General features: G+C 42.5%; 1 protein-coding gene across 2 annotated transcripts in view; it reads right to left on the minus strand.

The window, feature by feature from the left end:
* MYO5C (myosin VC) overlaps positions 1-19,980 on the minus strand; it is a 231,607-nt gene that overhangs the window by 13,129 nt on the left and 198,498 nt on the right. For both annotated transcript variants that reach the window (XM_082256678.1, XM_082256677.1), the window contains exons 33-38: positions 19,652-19,739; positions 17,910-18,008; positions 11,337-11,491; positions 8,416-8,505; positions 5,963-6,113; positions 2,993-3,275 (exon numbers count right to left, since the gene is read on the minus strand). In XM_082256678.1, coding sequence (XP_082112804.1) covers positions 2,993-3,275; positions 5,963-6,113; positions 8,416-8,505; positions 11,337-11,491; positions 17,910-18,008; positions 19,652-19,739 — 866 coding nt within the window. The remainder of the gene's footprint in view (positions 1-2,992; positions 3,276-5,962; positions 6,114-8,415; positions 8,506-11,336; positions 11,492-17,909; positions 18,009-19,651; positions 19,740-19,980) is intronic.

The raw sequence follows: 19,980 nt of genomic DNA on the forward strand, positions 1-19,980 counted from the left end.
TAATCATCTCCTCTATAGCCAGGTATAAGCCAGAGCTGGCCACAATGAGCAATCACTGCCTTTACAAAAAAGAAGTAAAGAGTTTCTAGGAAGAAGACTAAAGCTGGCCACAGATGAATCAAATCTCAGCCAGTTCAGCAGGGACCCACCAAGATTTAATTCATCTATGGGCAGGCTGAATGTACCCAAATCAATCAGCTATAGCCACTAGCCGTAATCATTGTGTTCTTCCAGCAGGGAAGGATCCCCACTGGCAGAACACAATAGCACTGAAGGAGGGATCCCCCATTACCACTGACTGTGTTGATATGGGAATTGAGCGATTTTCTTTCCTTCAAACCATGGCTTGCCTTATTCAATAAAAGCAAAATACAACTGGCAGTACAAAACTCCTTGTCCACTAAGGTGCAAAACACGTCAGAATTTTATACTGTCCACAGAATTTGTGCTTTTACTGAACAATTGTTCCCAACTAACTGGATGTCTTTGTGCAAAGTCTTTACTTCTATGTGTACTGCCTGGCCAAAGGCAAGGCTTGGATTCTTTGAATGCTGGATTGGATGATGGTCTGTTGTTCCTGGCAGAAACAGTGCTATTGTTTTCTTGGATAATCAGGGTCTTTACTTTGCTCTTACTGCAAGGCTTTAGCACACTCCCTACCATCTCCCTATCCAATTAAAGGTTCTGTTTGCAAAAAATGGTTGGGTATGGAAGATCTCAGAACTTAGAGAAGAACAAGACAAGGTACCTGTAGTTAAACCAGTGTTTCTCAACTCCGGTCTTAAGGGAACACTAACTGCAATCACTGAGCAGCAAATTATATAACCTGTGATGTATTTCAGTTTTCTTGCAAACCTGGCCTGTTAGTGTGCCCTGAGGACCGGAGTTGAGAAACACTGAGTTAAACCATGATATCTGGTTCTATGTGCAGAAGGAGAGTTTTACTTATGGTTATACTTGAAAAAAACTACATTTCAGAAATAAAAGTGTGACTGTCTATTAACACATCTCAGTGAAGTGCTTGTAAAGAGACATTTCTTACTTGTAACTCTAGATTTTTCCTCAACACTAAAACTTAAGAGGGTTGTAAAGTCAGAAGGTTTTTTTTTTTATCTTAATGTATTCTATGCATTAAGATAAAAAAACTTCTGTGTGCAGCAGCCCAACTCGGCCCCATAATACTTACCTGAGCCCCATCTCTATCCAGCGATGTCCATGAGTTCTTCAGCCATCTGGGACTCTCTCTTCTGATTGGCTGAAACACAGCAGAGGCGCCATTGGCTCACGTTGCTGTCAATAAAACTAGGTTAGCCAATAAGGAGAGAAAGGGGACGGGCCGAACAGCAACTCCATGTCCTGAATGGAAACATGGAGCTGCAGCTTGGCTCGGGTGTCCTCATAGCAAGATGCTTACTGTGGGGGCACTCAACAAGAGGGGGGGGGGGGCAAGAGCTCCAGACAGGGACCTGAGAAGTGGAGGATGCAGGCTGCCCTGTGCAAAACCAACTGCACAGAGGAGGTAAGTATCACATTTTTATTTTATTAGAAAAGAAAAGGAGACTTTACAATCACTTCAACACACGTTAAAAGTGATTATAGTCTACTTAAAAAAAAAAACAAAAAACAAACATGTTATACTTCGGGTCGCCCACCAGCGCTCCTGGCTCTTCCTCTTCTCGGTGCGCCACCATAAAAAGCTGCTTCCTATCATGGCACACCTGCGGGCTTGATCCAGAACCACAGGGATGTGTTGGAGCTGGAGAGAGTCCAGAGAAGGGCCACTAAACTAATTAGGGGATTGGAGGACCTTAATTATGAAGAGCGTCTGCAATCGCTTGATTTATTCTCCCTGGAGAAGAGACGCCTGAGGGGGGACATGATAGCAATTTTTAAATATCTCAATGGGGATCTCAGCTTAGAAAAAAAGCTGTTCAGTCGAAGGGATTGCATGAGAACTCGGGGGCATACAATGCGATTAGAGGAGAAGTGTTTTAACCTCAGGCAACGTGGGGGGTTCTTTACGGTTAGGGCTACAAGATTGTGGAATTCTCTACCACAAGAGGTGGTTTCTGCGGGAAGTATGGTGGCTTTCAAAAGACTATTAGACGTACATCTCAAGGATCAGAACATAAAGGGGTATGTGAGATGATTGCAGCCACACACACCTACACAGGTTGAACTGGATGGACTGTTGTCTTTATTCAACCTCACCTACTATGTAACTATGTAACACTGCATGCATCTATAGACACAGACAGCGAGGTGTGGCCCCGCCCCGTACTCCCTTATCACAAGATTTTTCCTTGGGCTCTCATAACTCTCAGCCAAGCCTGGATTAGAGGGAGTGAGGGGGGCGATACAAATATCTAAACATATTTTATAGAGAATGCATGAAGGTAAATAATGTTTAGGGTTTAGAATCACTCTAAGATTTACACCATGACATAAAACAAACATAAACCCTTAACTCAGTCCTCATCTAACCCTAATCTTTAATCTAATCTTAAATGAATTCCTAACACTCCCTAAAGCTGAATATATTATCTGCACCAGTAGTGCTCCACACTCTCCCAAATCCCTGCAGGTTCTGTGCTGAACCGGTGCAAAAAAAAAATGATTTGCTCTTGGTAAACAAGTGAGAACTTTTACTTCCAATTGCTATCCAAACACATTGGGACTTTTTATGAAAACCTTTGACTAAATATTGCTAGGGTACTAAATATTTCTGGGTACTCAATGTTCCCATCACAAAGTATAGGGAGGGAGGACTCCGGGCAGTAAGTGGACATCTCCAAAAACAAACTTAGTTGCTCAGAGTAGTATTTTTGCCATACAATTCTGCATAGTATATTAAAATATATAAAATAAGTTCATTACAAATGAATGTTTTCATAGTGTCCTCCATAAAGAAGATCATAGTTGGTGTTAATAAAGCTTTCTGTTGCCAAGCTTACATCTTTATCTCTTCATTTGACATGAATAATGGCCATACCTTATCTGCATTCCTTTTCTACAAGAACACATGTCCTTACGCAGGAAAAGGCTATTTAGTGCGACAGTGGAAATCAGGAAGAATAGTTGCTTCACAGCTTGTTTCTGAAGTTCAGGGTCCATGCCATGCTGACACATGGTGGTATAAAAATAGCTCAGCTGCTGGAGAATGGACGTCATGGTATATGCATCTGTGTCATCAATGCTAGATGAACGTTTGCGGAATCCTGTGGGTTTTGCGACCGATATTCCATGAAGGCTTTCATATTCCAACATCCCGGGCACTGCAATAATGCATCACCAGACAGTATTTAACTGCACAAATCCATATTTTCATTACAATCACTTGTCACCCTTGCTGAGGCACACCTGATGAGAGATGTTTAGGTATTGTAGCACCTAGCACTCAAGGGGTTCAGCTGCTCCTGTACTAATCCATCTACATTATGCACAAGCTACCAGCCCAATGGCCATGGGGAACAATCAAATGGATTCCACAAGTTCCTCTTGTGCTTGTCGAGTGGATTCTTTGAAAGCCTTCACAAGCACCCCATGGTCATGGTGAACAATCTAAACCCTAGCACACACTATGAGGTTTTTGTTGGGTTGAGCGAAAAAAAACTGTGAGCTCCGTTTGGAGCCACTGTACTAACTCTGCGAAGTTAGTGCAGCGATCTCCCCCGTTGAGCTGTTGTGTTCTGACAGGGGGACAACTCCCCCGCCAGAACACTCCGATCAGCGATCTCTGCCATTCTGCCGTTGGCTGAGAGTGCTTATTGGGAGGCGGTCGGCTGCTGGTTTTCCAGCATGCTTGTCCGACACACACAGCCCAAATGTCGGCTGCTTTTTTTTAAACCGGCCAATGTCTCCCGACATTCGGCCCGTGTGTACGGGGCCCAAGGGACTGCACAAGTTCCTCTTGTGCTTGCACAGTGGATTCTTTGTATGTCTTCACAAGCACCCTAATGATCATAGTAAACAATCTAATGGCCTGTGCACAGGATCAAAAAATCGAACGATAGATCATCCTTTTTTTTCTTGCATGCTAATTGCATATTGAAAATGTAGAAGTTACTAAAGTTAACAAAATTCTTGTATGACGAAAAAAAAAAATCGAAAGTGATGTAATATGTTGTAACGTATTTGTATTGTATTTTCCAACGACAACTGTGCTAATTAAACGAAAATTGTAGGATCTGGTATTGAACGAGAAAAATTTCTGTGCTTGTCCGATCGAATAATATTGGATGAACTGTCATGATTGGTTCTCGAAAGCTCTGTACTAACAATCCGATTATTGTACGATTGCTTCGAAAGCGGTATTTTTTGTCAGATTTTCAGATCGTGTGTACGGGCCATTAGGGACTTTACAGGTTCCTGTTGTGCTTGCAGAGTGGATTATTTGTAAGTCTCCACAAGCAAAGGGAGGCTCCTAATTCTACTTAGTGAGGTCAACCTAGAGCAAGGGTCAGCAACCTTTTTCCACTTAAGGGCCAGATTCAATGTATGTGAATGCATGGAGGACCGCATTCAACTGCTAATAAATGAAGATAATAATAATTCTAACATAGTAATAATTACAGTACAGGTTTACCTCACTTTAAGTTGCTTCACTAATACAAAGCCAGTTCACCCTGATGGAGCATGTGGCTGGGGATTCGGATTTTACTGCCCCCTCCCCCATCCTGGCACCCAAGGGTGACTGACGCCAGCCCTGCCAGGCAGCATGGTCTGGAGATGAGGTTCCTGTCCCTAGGGAAAATGGGGTTCCTGCCTTTGGGGAGATAGGGTCCCTGTCCCCAGGGGAGATGGGGTCATTTTCCCTAGGGAAGAAAGGGGCCCTGTCCCTAGGGGACAAGGGGTCCCAGTCCCAAGGGGAGATTAGGTTCCTGTCCCCAGGGAAGAAAAGGTTCCTGTCCCTAGGGGTAATGAGGTACCTGTCCCCAAGTGAGGAGTCCTCATCCCCAGGGAAGATGGGGTCCCTGTCCCCAGGGGTGATGGGGTTCCTGTCCCCAGGGGGAAGGGGTCCCTGTCCCTTGGGGTGATGAAGTCCTTGTGCCCTGGTGAAAAAGGGTCCCAGTCCCCAGGGGAGACGGGGTCCCTGTCCCCAGAGGAGAAGGGGTCCCTGTCCCCAGGAATGATGGGGTCCCCCCCCATTGCAGTGTCCTCTGCTCCCCTTCACATCACTGCCATAGTTTCCTCTGCCCCTTCCCCCCATAGCAGTTTCCTGTGCCCCCCAAAGCAGTGTCCTCTGTCCCCTGAACCCCCTCACTGTAGTGTTCTCTGTACCCCCATAGTGTCCTCTGCACCCCGCCCCACACACTGTGTAGGTAGAACTCTCCAATCTTACACTGGTGTACAGCAGAGCAGAGATTGGCAGGCTTCACAGGGCTGGATTGGGGTGGGAACTGCTGAAGTTACATTTCACATTACCAGGCTGGTGACTGGTTGCTAGGATCGCCTGGCAACCAATCACCTGCTGTTTAATGTGAAAAGTTACCTCCAGCAGTTCCCGCCCCCATCCAGCCCTGTGATACTGGCCATTGTCCAATGAAGAGGAGAGCAGCAAAAATGTCCACGAGCCGGGTGCACGTGAATTAATCACGGGCACCGATAGGTCAGACATTTAGCAGTAATGGGTCGGGTGCGGCCCAGGGGCCATAGGTTGCCGACCCCTGAACTAGAAGGCACAGTAAGGCAATGCCATCAGATTATACCAGCAATTATTTCATGCCTACATTCATCCTCAGCTTTCTTGTCACAAAACTTTCAGATGTTAGCGCAACAATCCAACAAACAAGAGTTCACCCTGCACTGGTTTGACTTCAGTAGTGTGACGTCTCATTGGTTGCTATGGGTTAATGCACTTTCCGCCATACACAGGTTTTTGACTACACCTATATGTAGCATTTCTCTTTGACCTCAGTATTTGCCATTTTAAATGATATAGACTTTCAAGGTGCTGCCTTACCGATCATCGGCTGGAGATTGTTCTCCATCACTGTAATGAACTGATGGTAGACACGAATAGCCAGATCACTGATAATCTGCCTATATTCCGATAAATCAAAATTCTTCAAACAGTTCTTATTCTGAAGTGGCACATTGTACTTCATGAACTCCTGCAAAATGGAACCACATGAGCTTTATTAACAGAGATTACAAAATGAGAACAGAAAGGATAGTGACACGAATGTCAGTGACTGGGAATGCGGACAATAAGCGTCACTCTTAGGAACGTTACGTTCTACTCACAGAAACCCTATAGCACAGTGCCCACCTACATCAGCCCACTCTCTCCCTCCTCCTCTATGCCCACTAACCAGCTCAACACAGAGGGGGTGGGATATTACATCTTGATTGATGGAGGCTTCACCTTCCTGTTATTCTAAGACACGGTCTGGGGGGCGTGACACAGCCTGTGACTGGCAGAAATCATCATGCTATCACTTTAGGACATTTTATACCCGTTCTTCCACCTCTAGCTGATCATTGAAGATTTCTCATATACTTCTCTGCAACTGGGAACTACCACAGACAGGATAAATTATAGGGGGACTGGAAAGTTTTAATTTGAAATGATACATTAACAAATGAATGAAAGTCTTATTTACTCTCCAAACTCCTCACTGAATTTCATCTAAAGGAAACCTAGGCTGGGAAGAATACAATGACTGCCAATGCTGATCTCCATCTGAAAATTCTTGTTGCCAAACAGTAATGCTGATTTAGCGGTGTCAATACTTTCTGCATCACGTAGCCAGTGAAGTCAGAACACACGATCTGCAATCTTGTTCTAGGTCAATGAATGAGAAAATACTGTACCCATAGGACCAACGTGGGAGCCAGTAAAATAGTCTTTTTTTTTAAAAAAGAACTCAGCAATGGTGGCCTTTATATTTCTCATCAGCTCAACTATTTTTTTAGATTTTGGATAGACTGGGGATGGATTAGAAGTTAGAACCTCTGTCGGGTTTTACTGCTTTCTGTGGCCCTGTAGGGGAGATTCCCCGCGTTTCATGTCCCAGTGACAACATGCTACAAGGGCAGGAAGTCAGAGGAAATTTCCAAATAGGAAACAGAGTGCAGCAGGCTAGAATCCCTATCAGATTTGTTTTATTGCCTCTGCCTTTGTTATACATTTCCTTCACTTACTGTCCCAGTTACTATGTTGTCACTGGCACAGGAAGTGAGGGAAAAACTGACAGAGGTTCTCACTCTTCACCAGTTTACAAGAAATGAAACAAAAAAATGTATTGGCTGGAGTTTTTATTCAAGTAAGGTTTAATAGTATGCAAGTTAAAAACAAAAATATATAGGCAACAGAAATATATAGGCAGCATAATGACCTGCACTAAAATTAATAGTTTCATTTAATTTGGTTTCCCTTTTTTTTTTTAAGCCTCATATAAATGAACATTAACCCCTTCACGCCCCAGTAACCCATATATGTGGCAGAAAAAAGCTTGGCTGTGGGGATTTCTTACTTCAGACCCTTGTCTAATATCAACCTCATTGGTACCTCTCTCCATCCTACTGTTCTGGACACGGTCCGGTGTGCATCAGAATTATTTCCACCATTGGTGTATACACACTGCTGAGTGGGAATTGGCTCTAGCATAGTGCCTCACTCACATTCCGGCAGGGACTCGCAGATCAAATATGAAAAACTATTATAATGGTGAGCATGTCTACAATTGTTTTCCTTATAAAGGAACAATGCTTTTCTATGATATGTATATATTATTGTTATATGTTTGCTTATGATGTATTTTCTTTAAGTCTGTAGAAACAATGTAGTCAAATCACTGGCTCCTGATGAAGCATTTGATGAATAATCTATTTTGCGAAACGCGTTGAACAGGCACAGAGAAAATATTGTGTTTGTATTTATACTGATTGAGCAATCTTTTTATCCTCTTCCTAATTTGGATGAATTTTTTAACATATCTGTATTTTGAATAAAATTCTGTCTTTTATATACATGTTTGTGCTCATCAATCTATGTCAACTCCACATCCTCAAAAGTCCTGGCAATTTGGAGTACAATACAGAGAGGCCCTAGGATTCCCTGTGTTTTCTCCAAGTTTTTATATGGTTTTCTTGAATATATATTTGGATGCGGTTGTGGTTAGTTGTCTCTAGAACTGATATACAATTATCTAGTTATATGAGGGTTTACTATAACTTTGACTTTCTCCCCTGCATAGTAATTTAATCTGTTTAATTTAAGTCTCTGAAATGAAGGAAAAGGAGACGTGAAACATGCAGGTCCCCTGTGACAAAGGCAGGTGTCTAGAAAGTAACAGTTGGGCTGAGATAGGAGCACTGAACTATACAGTGAGAAGGGGGTCGTCTGAAACCACATTACTCTTCATACACTTAGATTTTCAGAATATACAGTAGGTTTGAGCAACCACCTACCTCTTCGCCACTGTATTGCTTTAAACAGTTAAGGAAATGATGTACATTGGACAGCCAGAAGGACAGCATTTCAAAATCATCTGCATGTTCCTAAGTAAAGTAAAAAAACACATAAGCCTATAGTAGGGAAAGCAGATTTCTATGTAATAAAATCACAATCACTATTGGCAATATTATAACATTTTATTATGTGTTCAATGAAAAAACAAAACAAGAGTTCCCATTCCATTATGAGTCATCCATTTATCGCAGTGATTTGAAGTCTGCAAAGACATGCCATGCCATGTTCTAAGGACGGTGGTATGACTCCCACTGGAAGCCAAGCTCCTTTTGTAAATCTTTTAGTGCTTGAAGAGATAGGATGGAACTAGAGGAAAGGTTCTACAACTCTACTGTGACTATACAGATGGAGTTCAGTTTGACTTCACTCTCATTAATAATTTGGATATTCCTAAAAGTATCACTTGTGATCTTCTACAACTGTATTGTTAAAGAAATCAAGGGCTAACTAGTTATTTCAGCCTAGCTATGATTCAGGTGTCTTTTCTTATTAGCTAGCCATTGGACAATAGGTACAGGAACTCCCCTCTTCTGAGTCACCCCTTGTCTCTGCTCCCTAACCACCTCCGAGCACCATTCCATGGTTCCACCCCCCCACCTCCTAGTATTGCCCCTTTTAGAGAAGTAATTTGTATGGAATTTGTTAATGATAACAAGAAAAGCAGTAAAATAGAGTCCCTGTAGCTAGCAACAATGGACCCCCCCCCCCCAACAACAATAGATAATGCCAGCAGCAATAGACTCCCAACAGCAAGCATTAATAGACCCACCAGCAGCCAGAAACAATAGGCCCCTCCCTCAAAAGTAGATACCTCCCAGCAACATAAGACCCACCCCTTCAACAAAAAATTATCCGCCAGCAGCAAAATACCTCCCCGGTGTAGCACTGCCCCCGTAAGAACTGCTTGATATTCACTCTGTGGGTTTCCCTTGGTTACCAGCACACGGCGATAAGTAAAGACAAGTCCTAAATTCTCCTTGGCTCACACTCCAATAATCAGTCCAAGGGTATTTGGTTGTTTTTGTTGTTTATTGTAGAATGGGGATAGGAGAAGGAAATAGTGGGATACTCCAACTTTAACCATTCACAGTGGTTGAGGACTCCTATCTCCTCTGTTTTACAATAGGTATGGAACAGCCAGGCTGTTGATTCATCCTGTCACTCCGTATGAATAGGAATTTGGTCTCTTATCTTTAAGATGACTTGGTGAACAATTAGTTATCTTCAGGACACTCTCCCTAGTATCCTCTCTCTTGCTCTCTTGCTGACACCCATCCACTGACTATCCTATGAGCAGGGGTGGCCCTCCTCAGGTCAGGCCCCTTGATACGAGTCCCTGTACTCACGATACTGCAGTCCCAGGGTCTCCAGTGTCTCCTGTCTCAGTCAGCTTCCCTGGACCTCTGGGTTCAGCTCCTCTCAACTGCTCCTCTGGCCTTCAGAATGACCTCCTGCCACCACTACAGAGGAGGAGGCAGCCCCCCTCCCTCTGGGACTCCGCTCTCCAGCCAAAGACCCCGCAGCACATGTGCTCCTGGCTTTTATACAGTATCCCAGAATGCACCGAGGCGACCTGCCCACTGCCAATCATCAAGACTGTATCAAAAGCCTATGTACCCATTCGTCAGGTTTCCCCCCACTATCCAACATGCCTCCCTTTTGGACCAGCGTGAAACACACTTCAGACTGAATAAATCGCATACTGAGCACAATGAGCAGACCTCACTAACAGATCTTGCTCCCTGGTAGGTAGAGAACAATATAGATTTACGTGCAGCTCCTCTGGTAAGCAGACAGAGCTCAGAACTATACTCTCTCACTAGCACCTACCTAGGAGGGTGCTACATCAGCAACAATAGACCCCATGCAAAAATAGATCCCCTCCAGCAACAATAGATTCCCTAGCAGCCAGCAATAACAGAACCCCTTGCCATTACATACATTCAATGCTGGAGGTGCTGGAACTGTGTCCCCCCCACATTCCCACTGAAAAAAAAACCCCTGGCCATAGGTAACATGCTGGGAATCGTTAAGACTAATGATGGTGGTTTGACAATGTTGTAATTGTTAATATATAGTGGAGAGTAGTAGTAGAATTTTATGCATTGAATATACAATATATTTTTGTATTCTCTTTTACATTTTTATAATAAATACATTTAAAATATGCTACACTACATATGTCCCATATTAAAAGCTCTGTTGTGTGCGCACACCTGGTGATCAGGTTAGTTTGGTGGTGAGCTCCTTTTGCCTCGTACTTTTTTATGGATGTTCTGAGGACGGATGAGCTTGGGTTTGGTCCAAATCCTGGAAGGCAGCTTTCAGTTGCAGGCCAATGAGCTGCGGGGATTGCCCACCTCGCAGCTGCATGCAAACAAAGGAGCGAGGATGATTATAACATAATACGGCCACATGGCTATATCAGGTTAAAGCGTCATTGACCTCATATGACTTGGTGCTCATATTGAGTCAATGATGTCACGAGCATCCATGTTCCTTTATGTATGTGTCAAGTGGGACATGGAATCCCTTATCCGCAGGTCATTGGCCGGCACTGACAACGACATTTCGGGTTCGGCTAAACATGGGTTTGAATCAAACCTAAAGCAAAACCCAAGCTCATCCCTAGTTCCAAGTGGACTGCAGACAGATGTCCCAAGATGAGTATCTCTGGTATAACATACTAACTGCCAAAGTGTAGAAGTCTGGACAAGCATGGAGTGTTGTATGATATAGCTGTGTGTCAGAATAGGCCCTCTAGAGGGAAAATACACATTGTAAGAACCAAGACTCCATACAATTGCCCTCCCCATTAAGAAACAAAGCTTCTGTAAAATTTTAAAAGGTTTAACCTTACCTTAATAACTTGTTTAATGCCATTAATTGAAGCATTCATCAGAGATTTGATCCTGTCTGCATCATTAATGTAATCGGTAAATCTAACACACATAAATAGGATGTGAGCGGGTAAACCTGGGATCATATTCACTACAACTCCCCGTGGCTTCAGATCTGTCACAATAGAGTAAATAATTCAATGTACACAAAGCATATAAATACATATATCTATTGCAAGTCAAGAAACCCTACAAATACTGTATATACAAAATACACTCACCAGCCACTTTATTAGGTACACCTGTTCAATTGCTTGGTAACACAAATTGCTAATTAGCCAATCACATGGCAGCAAGTCAATTCATTTAGGCATCTAGACGTGGTGCAGACAACTACAGCTGAAGTTTAAACTGAGCATCAGATTGGGGAAGAAAGGGGATTTAACAGACTGAACGTGGCATGGATGTTGGTGCCAGGCAGGCTGATCTGAGTATTTAAAAAACTATCTGATCTACTGGGATTTTCACACACAACCATCTCTAGAGTTTACAGAGAATGATCCGAAAAAGAGAAAATATCCATTGAGCGGCAGTTATGTGGATTAAAAAGCCTTGTTGATGTCAAAGGTCAGTGGAGAATGGGCAGACCGGTTTGAGAGGATATAAAGCCAACAGTAACTTAAATAACCACTCGTTACAACCAAGGTATGTAGAATACCATCCCTGAACACACAACACCTTGAAGCAGATGGGCTACAGCAGCAGAGGACCACATCGGGTGCCACTCTTGTCAGCTAGGAACAGGAAACTGAGGCTACAATTCGAACAGACCCACCAAAATTGGTGCGACATTCAGATGGTAGGGTCAGAATTTGGCCAAAACAACATTGAAAGCATGGATCCATTCTTCCTTGTATCAACGTTGCAGGCTGGTGGTGGTGGTGTATTGGTGTTTGGGATTTTTTTCTTGGCACACTTTGGGTTCCTTAGTACCAATTGAACATTGTTTATAAGCCCCAGCCTACATGAGTATTGTTACTGACCTTGTCCATCCTTTTATGACTACAGTGTACCCATCTTCTGATGGCTCCTTCCAGCAGGATAATGCATCATGTCACAAATCTCAAATCATCTCTCCACTGTTTTTTTGAACATGACAATGAGGTCACTTTACTCACATGGCCTCCTCAGCTACCAGATCACCAGATATCAAAATAGAGCACTTTTGGCATGTGGTGGAATGTTTTCAACACCTTGTTGAATCTATGCCAAGAAGAATTAAGGCAGTTCTGAAGGCAAAAGGGGGTCCAACATGGTACTAGCAAGGCATACCTAATAAAGTGGCTGGTGAGTGTATATTACCATGCTACATAGGGTATACAGTAGCTTAATGATATGTATATATAATTATATATATATATATATATATATATATATATATATATATATAAATATACACAGTATCTCAAAAAAGTGAGTACACCCCTCGCATTTTTGTAAATATTTTATTATATCTTTTCATTTGAGAACTCTGAAGAAATGACACTTTAGTACAATGTAAAGTAGTGAGTGTACAGCTTGTATAACAGTGTAAATTTGGTGTCCCCTCAAAATAACTCAACACACAGCCATTAATGTCTAAACCACTGGCAACAAAATTGAGTACACCCCAAAGTTAAAATGTCCAAATTGGGCCCAAAGTGTCAATATATTGTGTGGCCACCATTATTTTCTGGCACTGCCTTACCCCTCTTGGGCATGGAGTTCACCAGAGCTTCACAGGTTGCCACTAGAGTCCTTTTCCGCCCCTCTATGACAACATCACGGAGCTCTGGATGTTAGAGACCTTGCGCTCCTTCATCTTTTGTTTGAGGATGCCTCACAGATGCTCAATATGGTTTAGGTCTGTAGACATGCTTGGTCAGTCCATCACCTTTACCCTCAGCTTCTTAAGGAAGGCAGTGATCATCTTGGAAGTGTGTTTGGGGTCGTTATGTTAGAATACTGCCATGTGGCCTAGTCTCCAAAGGGAGGGGATCATGCTTTGCTTCAGCATGTCACAGTACATGTTGGCATTCATGGTTCCCTCAAAAAAAACTGTAGCTCCCCAGTGCCAGCAGTACTCATGCAGCCCCAGACCATGACATTCCCACCACCATGCTTGACTGTAGGCAAGACACACTTGTCTTTGTACTCCACACCTGGCTGCTGCCACAAACGCTTGACACCATCTGAACCAAATAAGTTTATCTTGGTCTCATCAGACCACAGGAGATGGTTCCAGTAATCCATGTCCTTCGTCTGATTGTCTTCAGCAAACTGTTTGCAAGCTTTCTTGTGAATCATCTTCAGAAGAGACTTCCCACTGGGATGACAGCCATGCAGATCAATTTGATGCAGAGTGCGGCGTATAGTCTCAGCACTGACAGGCTGACTCCCCACCCCTTCAACCTCTGCAACAAAGCTGGCAGCATTCATACGTCTATTTCCCAAAGACAACCTCTGGATTTGACGCTAAGCACGTGCACTCCACTTCTTTGGTCGACCATGCCGAGGCCTGTTCTGAGTGGAACCTGTCCTGTTAAAATGCTGTATGGTCTTGGCCACCGTGCTGCAGCTCAGTTTCAGGGTCTTGGCAATCTTCTTATAGCCTAGGTCATCTTTATGTAGAGCAACAATTCTTTTTTTCAGATCCTCAGAGAGTTCTTTGCATTAGGTGCCATGTTGAACTTCCAGTGACCAGTATGAGAAAGTGAGAGCGAAACCACCAAATTTAACACACCTGCTTCCCATTCACACCTGAAACTTTGTAACACTAACGAGTCACATGACACCGGGGAGGGAAAACGCCTAATTGGGCCCAATATGGGCAATTTAACTTAGGGGTGTACTCAGTTTTGTTGCCAGCGGTTTGGACAATAATGGCTGTGTTGAGTTATTTTGAGGAGACAGCAAATTTACACTGTTATACAAGCTGTACACTCACTACTCTACATTGTAACAAATTGTAATTTCTTCAATGTTGTCACATGAAAAGATATAATGAAATATTTACAAAAATGTAAGGGGTGTACTCACTTTTGCGAGATACTGTATGTATATATATATATCATTAGGCACAGTAAACCCAAGGCTATACGCAGCAGAAGCAAAAAGTAAGCAGGACAACATTCTATATAAAATTCTTTAGAGGAATGCTTTTTTTGGGCACCAAAGTTTGTTTGTCTACAGGCTCCTTTGATGGAAAAACAGTCCTGTATTTATACATTGCCCTATGTTAGATATATTAAAGAGCCCTCCATACCCTATTCTTCTGTTGCCTGCATATGCTGTACTAAATCAGATATGGTGCTGTTATGGTATGGTATGAACATTAACTGGACAGTAATGTAAAATCTACGATTTCTGTTATTGTGGAAGTAATGAAAAACATGAACATGCCTATAGATGGAAAAATACACGCTATAAGCAGCTTTGTTATCAGACAATTTTTTTTTTTTTTTTTAAATAAAAGGATATTAATCAAATTGAACATTTCTTGGAGGATAGCCTATGGGACATGTGATACAACCTTACTCTTTTATAACTTCTATAAATAGTGCCCATGCTTGTGTTCATAGTGAACAGGCTAGGTAGAAATTTAAACAATGACTGCATCTGCCTATATATGGTCAACATTTGACCACTTCTGTTGTCCCCTATATATTCTGTAAGATTGATTCAGGAGGCTAATATGAATATTAATAATACCTGTATGGTTTACTGAATGTGTTTATGGCCAAACGTTTTAAATATAGTCTAAAGCCCCGTACACAGGATCAGATTATCGAACGATCTGTCGTCCGTTTTTTGTGGCATGCTAGTCTGATGTGGAAATGAAGAGGTTATTTTCATACAAATTTTCCCGTACGACAGAATTCTACTTCAGAAGTGATGTCATGTGTTGGATTGCTTTGTATGTGTTCTTTCTCTCTGAGCATGCCTAGTCTTGCTCTTAAGATTTTTTTCCGTGGAAATCTGTACTAATGAGACGAAAATCGGGCGTTATATTACGTACAACAAAAATTTTATAGCCTGCACATCAGGATTTTGTCAGCCGAAAAGTCGGAGTTGGCTGTCGAAAGCACCATACTAACAATCCGAAAATCGGCAGATCGGTCGTCGGACTAATTTTCCCTACAGATTTTCTTATCGTGTGTACGGGCCTTAAGAGTCAAGCCCAGCTAGCTTCGTGTGGTTCATTCTTGTAGTCTAAAGGCCCGTACACACGATAAGAAAATCTGTAGGGAAAATTAGTCCGACGACCGATCTGCCGATTTTCGGATTGTTAGTATGGTGCTTTCGACAGCCAACTCCGACTTTTCGGCTGACAAAATCCTGATGTGCAGGCTATAAAATTTTTGTTGTCCGTAATACAACGTCCGATTTTCGTATCATTAGTACAGATTTCGACAGAAAAAAATCTTAAGAGAAAGACTAGGCATGCTCAGAGAGAAAGAACACACACAAAGCAATCCAACACATGACATCACTTCTGAAGTAGAATTCTGTCGTACGGGAAAATTCGTATGAAAATAACCTCTTCACTTTCCACATCAGACTAGCATGCCACAAAAAACGGACGACAGATCGTTCGATAATCTGATCGTGTGTACGGGGCTTTAGATCAACCTAAGCTAGACATTAAAGTATAACTAAAGGCAAATTATTTTTATTCATTTTGTACAGAGTGGTGATGAATTAGAATACCTGTCAGTTTTTATTGCTGTCTGTGTCCCCATTAGGGAGATTCACCCTCTTTTTCATTAAAAGTGAATATAAAAGAAAATCCCAAATTTTGGGTTGTCCCCAGAAAAGTAACAGAGGGGAAACTTTCAAATGGGGACACTAGTTCTGGTGATCTGGGGGGTCCCCAAGGAACTACTTTAACTTTCAGGGATTTCCTTTCACTCCTTGTTTTGCTATTGGACACAAAAAAATCTGACACAGGAGGGTCTCATTGGCCATAGTTTCCAATCTTTTTCTTTCCACCTACTGTTCATCCACCACACCCTCCTCCCTCAGACAGATGTGCCCCTCCCTTTAGCAGATCCTTTAAATACCTTCCCTATTGACATGCTGGGACTTCCCCAGATGTCTAATGCTAGCAAATAGCTGATCGATATTATTATTATTATATAGGATTTATATAGCGCCGACAGTTTACGCAGCGCTTTATTCACTGTTTTATTAATTTCTCTGCAGTAGCAGTTCTTTGCTTCATATTTTGTTGTACATGCACTGGTTCTCATGCTGATCCTTGTATAATATCAGTCATACGACGGAGATGTTTTTGAGTTTTATGTAAAACTAATTTTTTTTTCCTAATAAACTTTGTTTGGAAAAAAAAAAAAAATCTGACAGAGGTTATAACCCTCCCTTGTTCTACTGAAAAAAAAAAAAAAAAAAAAGTTTTGCCTATAGTTGTACTTTAACCACTTGCCGACCGCCGCACGACTATCTACGGCGGCGGTCAGCCCCTCACAGGCAAACTGACGTAGGTCTACGTCGCTTGCTTGTGAGGGTCTAGGGAGCGAGCGCGCGCCCCCGGAGGCGCGCTCCCGCGTGGTCACAGACCCCCCCGCGCGTGTGACCGGCGGACTCGATGTCCGCCGGCCACTCTGCGATCGGCGGGGGAGAGGGAGAATGTCAGGCAGCTTGTGTAAAAAAGCCACCTGTCATTCTCCTCGGTGTAAAGACACTGATCACATGGATCTACTATGTAGATCCGTTGATCAGTGTCCTTACAGCTCAAGCCACAGCCAATCACAGTAGAAAGCACGCCCCTAGGGACACACACAGCCCCTCCCTCCCAAATAAAGTTAACCCCTTCACTACCAGTGTATTTTTACAGTAACAGTGCATATGTATAGCACTGATTACTGTAGAAATGTCACTGGTAACCCCAAAAGTGTCAAAAATGTCAGTCAAGGGTCCGATCTGTCCGCCCCAATGTCGCAGTACCGCAAAAAGAATCGCAGACCGCCGCCATTACGCGTTAAAAAAACAAACAACAAAAATGACAAAAATCTTTCCCTTTGTTAGTAAACGCGATAACTTTTGCGCAAACCAATCAAAATACGCTTTTTGCGATTTTTTTTACCAAACATAGGTAGCATTAAACAAATTGGCTGAAAATGTTAAAAAATTTTGATTTTTACATTTTTTTGGGGGGGAATTTCATATAAAAAAATGTGAAAAATATTGCTATTTTTGCAAAATTTACGCTCTTTTTTTGTTTATAGCGCGTGATCAAAAAATCGCACAGGTGATCAAATACCACCAAAAGAAAGCTCTGTTTGTGGGAAAAAAAGGACGCCAAATTCGTTTAGGTACAGCGTCGCACGACCGCGCAATTGTCCGTTAAAGTCACGCAGTGCCGAATCGCAAAATACCCCCTGGTCAGGAAGGGAGTAAAATCTTCCGGGGCTTAAGTGGTTAACACTATTACATTATTTGTTGCAATGCTTTAGTAGAGATAATAAACTCTGTTTTTTTTACACTCATTTGAGACCTTTCTGTTGATATTGGAACAAAATAATCACTTTACATACCCAGGATAAGACTGGTTATGAGCTTTGTTTCTTCTTCTGGTGAAAACTCGAGCATTCCCAAATAATCTTTAAAAACACTTGGCACACTTGTTTGGTTTTCTGAGAAAAAGCACATTGGTTAGATGTTATTGGATGTCCTTACTTTGCCAGTTTCCTGACAAATGTTTCAGTTATCGTTCAAGGTGAGGATCTTATTTAACCCCCATTCATTCACTGCAATCTCTAAACAAAGGTTGGAAGGAAGAGAGAATATAACCAGTATCACTATGACTTCTACAAATCTATAGTGGAGGATGCTGAGGTAAAGGTGATAGCTGTAAAATAGGGGGGAGAGGACAGCAAGAAAACAAGGATGTTGGAAGGGTTGAGAAAGGTTGGGAACTAATGATCCTAACTAGGTATTGGGGAAGAAGTGGAAGGAGTCAGCAGCAAAATCACTGCTTTTGGTGGCATCAAGGGCTGGGCTATATAATGCAGAAATCAAGATTCTCTTGGGACAAAAAAGAATGTCTCTTCTGCCAGTGTATGCGGTCATCAAGCACTGCCTTTTCAACCATGGTTATCTGGAAATGTTGTTGCTGTGTTTCCATAAGTGATCGACCGATATTGTTTTTTTCATGCCGATACCGATACTGATATTTTGGTCATCGGATATCATTTTTTTATTATTTTTTTTCCAAAGGTACTTCTTGTGGAGGGATCTGGGGGGTCTAAAAGACCCCAAACTCCTCCTTGGCACTGAAAAGCATTCAAAATGCCAAGTTTGGCTGTTTTGAATGCTGTCAGTTTGTTTAATTCGGCGCCGAGTACCCGGAAGTGATGTCATGACATCACTTCCGGGTTTTTACACGGAGACCCGATCAGAGCCGAATGTGGCTTTGATTGGGTCTTCTCTTCGGCGGCGGTGGAGGTAGGATGCCCGGGTCTCCCGGTGGGATGGGAGACCCGGGCGAGCCGCGAAAGGCGGCGGGAGGGGGGGGGGGACGTTCCCTCCCGCTCCTTGTAATGACAGCTAAGCGGCTTCTCAGCCGCATCGGTTGTCATTACAAGTCAGCCGACTGTTGGCTATGGACGCCGGTACCGGGGTGATGCCTCTAGCTGCAGGCAGCACTCCAGTACAAGCACTTTCCCTAAATATCGCCAACCTCAGGGGCCGATTCCGATATATTGGGGAAAGTGCATATCGGCCCCCGATATATATCGGTGTTGCCGATAATCAGTCGATCCCTAGTTTCCATATTTTTGCTTTAGGATACCGTATATGGCCAGACCTGTTTACAGGTGCCTATATACGTATATAGGCCAATTTTAGGGAGCTGTGTTTGTGTTTTTTGTAACGAGTATTTCTGACCAAAGGAAGTGCTACTGCACAAAGCTAGAAGATGTATGTGTGGACAGGCGCTGGGGAATCCTATACAGAAAAGAGAAGAAGACTACATCTGCATCACAGTCGCCCTTTGGATGAGCTGGACAGAGCAATGCATTGGATGATGGTCATGTAGCAATTATCTGTCTCATCAGTTGATGTTCACAGACACAATTGTCCGTCTATCTTGTCTAATCTTTCTTCCAACGCTTGCCCAAGCAGCAAATGTGATGCTGCATGGGCGCTTAAGGTTTCTATGTAAACATATACACAAAATGTATGTCCCGCAGACTGTGATCCCAGAAGCTTGCAGCCCAGAGAATGGGGTGCAGTGAACTTTTATGCAAAACAGGACGTCTTCATACAACACACTGACCAACTTCCATGGTTTTTGTGAGAGCTCTGATCTGATCTTGGAGTTTCTTGATAATCCTATCCTTTTTATCCACTTGTTCTTCAAAGTCCTATGTTAAAGTTAACAAAAAAAAAAAATCAATTTACTTACAAAATCTAATTTAGTTGACATTAGCATACAGTTCTAACCAAATGATATGCTAAAATCTCTAAATATAACTAAATATAATATAAAAGAATATAAAGTATAATATAACAAATATAAATAAATCCAAATATAATGTAGCCCTACGTTTCCTTTTTCTTTTTTTGCAGCGATGTTTCATCTATTACACAGTTCAGAACCTCATT

Source organism: Pelophylax lessonae (assembly GCF_965119305.1).
Source record: "Pelophylax lessonae genome assembly, chromosome: 4".
Taxonomy (NCBI): Eukaryota; Metazoa; Chordata; class Amphibia; order Anura; family Ranidae; genus Pelophylax; species Pelophylax lessonae.